Below are 3,933 nucleotides of genomic sequence, written 5' to 3'. Positions count from 1 at the left end.
CTTTTATTTAATTAAGCTTTTTCGAACTAAATATTGTTTTCTTCATATCAAGTGAGCAAATTGGAAACATTTAGTCAATGTTTTATGGTTCTTGTTTAACATGTTAGATCGCAATTTGGGCTCTTCATAATGATTTACATTTTGTTGAAAATTTAATTCATTTCTTAACGCCAATATTAAGGTTTGCTAAGCACTAAACATCTGCCTAGGTGTTGTAAACATTATGTGCCTTGACAAAAAAGATCTTATTGTAACCTTGATCATTACGTCAACAACATAGGCGGACGGACGGGCGTACAGACGTAGACGGTATTTTTATATAGGTCACTCACATTGTTTTGTGGGGCACTTAGACGGTATTGGGCATGATTAACGTACTTTGTAAAGAGAAACAATATTAAATATTTGTGTATTAACTCGAGACATTAAACTACGTCCAAATATCGCTGCAATCAAGGGAGACTCAATTTTATTACAAAGCAAATATTTGTCTCCTTGTTTATTTTAAAATTACTTTAAGTTACTAACCAGTAACTTTCTTTAGATGTAACGTTCAACGATGTCCGTTACTTTTTCCTGCTGTTTTATCGCAAAACGCGAAGGTTTTTTTTAATGCGTTATTTATATTCGGACATTGAAAGGCACTCTGTCATCCAAGTGGGAGACTGTTGCATAATTGAATATACAAATATCTCGTTTGTATGTAATTCTATAAGCTCATAACAATTCAGTGAATATAAAACTAATCCTGCAAACAAAACGGAAGTTGGACATACTTGATAAAGCATCTAACCAGAAAGAATTGAACTGTACTCTTGAGATAAAAGTACAGTCGTTTGATATATGCAACATTCGACACAACAGGAACACTTACCCCAAGGTTTTCTTGTTTTCTGAAACATTTCCTTGAATGTTGTTATTTTTTTGTTATTTTTTAAAGATTCTGTAGTTGAAATGACAAACACGAATACTGTGATAAAAGTATCCTTTTATGTAACAAGAATTGTTTGACAAAAGGGACAACCAATTCCGGTTAGAAAGATAACATGTTATGCACGAATAACTATTTGACGGAGAATGAATGCTTACATGCTTTTCAACGCGGTTCTGATGGGGTTTTTTATTTAGTCGTTATTTCGTTTTCGATTGAACTTTGTATTCTCCTACCATGTGAAACATGTGTTTAGCATGCAATGACATTATACCCAGGGCCTATACATCTTGAAGATAACAGAACATCGTAACATCTGACAATATGACACTAGGATACACCGGTCCTATTATGTACTATATGGGTTTGAAGTTAACGAGAAACCCGCATAATGTTAACTTTCAGCGCAGTGTTCGAGGAATGTTAACAAATAACGTTCTTTGGTCTCAGAGTTCTATAGATGAGCGGAAACGAAGTGTAACGGACGGGCGGATGGGCTGACGGATAGGGCAAAAAGTATATGCAGCAATCGACACAACATGAACACATCCCCCAACAAAGAATTACCTTCATGTAATTTAATAGATTAAGTTATAAAGAACGATATATAATAACGTCTGACATTTATCTTTTATTTCATGTTTTTGTGTGGATGATGGTGGTTACTAATCACAGAGTTTTAATTATTTATATGGAGATGGAAATAATTACACGTATTTAATTTTAATATGATTGTTTTGTTTGTTTCAAATATTATTAAACCTGTATGAACTATACTTGATATCATTATGAATTAAAACAAATAGTATGTACAAAGCCAGGTTTTTTAATAACACTAGTGCATTAAAGGCAGCCTTACGTTTTTAAACATGTATTGGAATCACATATCCAATGTATTGTGTCATTAATGTCCCTTTTGCCATACAGTTTATTAGTTTCTTTTTCAAGAACCGACAATGCCACCTGCTAAGGCGACGTGAGCTGGGACATTAATTTCAGTCTTCCAATGAATAAAACATGAATTCTACTCAAATGAGGAGTGTGTATATTAATTCCAGATGAGGCATCGCATATTTTGTATCCCTGTTCAAGGTGAGAACAGCGGGACTATGAATAAAACAATCGCCGGGACATAACTCCCAAATACATAAATCCGTAACGGATATTTCATCGAATCATTTTTTTAAAGGTATTACTTTACTTGAGTCATACTTGTAAACCTTAGTATTCTAAACATCCGATTACCAACATGCGTTTTGGAAATAATCAATACTTAAATACGCTCAGATATTTTCTTGTACATACGGATTGCCTTTTTGGTGATTTATTTTAAATGAATTATTATGATAATATTGTATTTCAAACATTCTTTGAAATAAATAAAAAAATGTATGTTAGTATAATTTCTATAAATGTGTTCGGTCGGTTCTAAAGCTAAATTTTTAAATGTTGTACCTCTCGAAAACTCAAACAACGTATATTATTTTACGTATATCTCGTTCTGGAGTTCGATTCTGCTCACTTATATTAACTTATATTTCGCTTTCATATATTTAAGCTTTAAAGAAAGATTCAAAAGTTTCTGTCTTTATCTATCGTTGTGTCCCTCTCGGTGTGCCTCTTGTACTGTCCCTCTCGATGTGCCTCTTTTTGTGTCCCTGTCGATGTGCCTCTTGTTATGTCCCTCTCGATGTGCCTCTTTTTGTGTCCTTGTCGATGTGCCTCTTGTTTTGTTCCTCTCGATGTGCCTCTTGTTGTGTCCCTCTCGATGTGACCCTTGTTGTGTTTCTCTCGAAGTGTCTCTTGTTGTGTCTCTGGATGTGCCTCTTGTTTTGTTCCTATTGATGTGCCTCTTGTTGTGTTCCTCTCGATGTGCCTCTTGTTGTGTCCCTCTCGATGTGACCCTTGTTGTGTTTCTCTCGAAGTGTCTCTTGTTGTGTCTCTGGATGTGCCTATTTTTTGTTCCTCTTGGTGTGCCTCTTGTTGTGTCCTTCGCAATGTGACCCTTGTTGTGTCTCTCTCGATGTGACCCTTGTTGTGTTTCTCTTGAAGTGTCTCTTGTTGTGTCCCTGTCGATGTGCCTCTTGTTATGTCCCTCTCGATGTGCCTCTTTTTGTGTCTTTGTCGATGTGCCTCTTGTTTTGTTCCTCTCGATGTGCCTCTTGTTGTGTCCCTCTCGATGTGACCCTTGTTGTGTCTCTCTCGATGTGACCCTTGTTGTGTCTCTGGATGTGCCTCTTGTTGTGTCTTTCTCGATGCACCTTATGTTGTGTCCCTCTCGATGTGTCTCTCGTTGTGTCCTCTCGATGTGCACCTTGTTGTGTCTCTCTTGAAGTGTCTTTCGTTGTGTCCCTCTCGTAGGGTCTCTTGTTGTGTTCCTCTCGATATGTCTCATGTTGTGTCTCTCTCGATTTGTTCCTTGTTGTGTCGCTCTCGTAGTGTCTTTTGTTGTGTCCCTCTCAGTGTGTCTCTTGTTGTGTCCCTCTCGATCTGTCTCTTGTTGTACCTCTCTCGGTGTGTCTCTTGTTGTGTGTCTCTCTTTGGTTGATATGTTTCTCGTTGTGTCTATCGATGTGTCTCTCTCAATGTGTTTCACGTTGTGTCTCTCTTGACATGTTTCTCGATGTGACTCTCTCGATGTGTCTCTTGATGTGTCCCTCTCGATAAGCCTGTCGTTGTGTCCCTCCTGATGTGTCCCCGTCGATGAATATATTGTTGCGACCATATCGATGTGACTCATTTTGTGTCTTTCTCGTAATATCTCTTGTTGTGTCTCCCTAGATATGGTTCTTTTTGTGTCACTCTCGATGAGTGTCCCGTTGTGTCTCTTTCGTTGTGGCCTTTGTTGTGTCTCTCTATATGTGTCTCTTGTTGTGTCACTCTCTATGTGTCTCTCGTTGTGTCCCTTTTGATGTGTACCTCTCGATGATACTCTTGTTTTGTCTCTCTAGATGTGTTTCTTTTGTGTCACTCTCGATGAGTCTCTCGTTGTGTCTCTTTCG

The 3,933-nt window shown here is 37.6% G+C and overlaps 1 protein-coding gene across 1 annotated transcript; it reads right to left on the bottom strand.

Annotated features, from left to right (window-relative positions):
* Positions 1 to 2,519: 2,519 nt before the first annotated feature.
* Positions 2,520 to 3,671, bottom strand: LOC128219400 (serine/threonine-protein kinase fray2-like). The gene has a single exon (XM_052927211.1). The coding sequence runs from the start codon at positions 3,669 to 3,671 to the stop codon at positions 2,520 to 2,522; it is 1,152 nt and encodes a 383-aa protein (XP_052783171.1).
* Between the last annotated feature and the right edge of the window lie 262 nt (positions 3,672 to 3,933).

Source organism: Mya arenaria, chromosome 15 (genome assembly GCF_026914265.1).
Source record: "Mya arenaria isolate MELC-2E11 chromosome 15, ASM2691426v1".
NCBI classification, from domain to species: Eukaryota; Metazoa; Mollusca; class Bivalvia; order Myida; family Myidae; genus Mya; species Mya arenaria.
The sequence above is the reverse complement of the archived record's forward strand: the minus strand, read 5'-3'. Positions and strand labels throughout refer to the sequence as shown.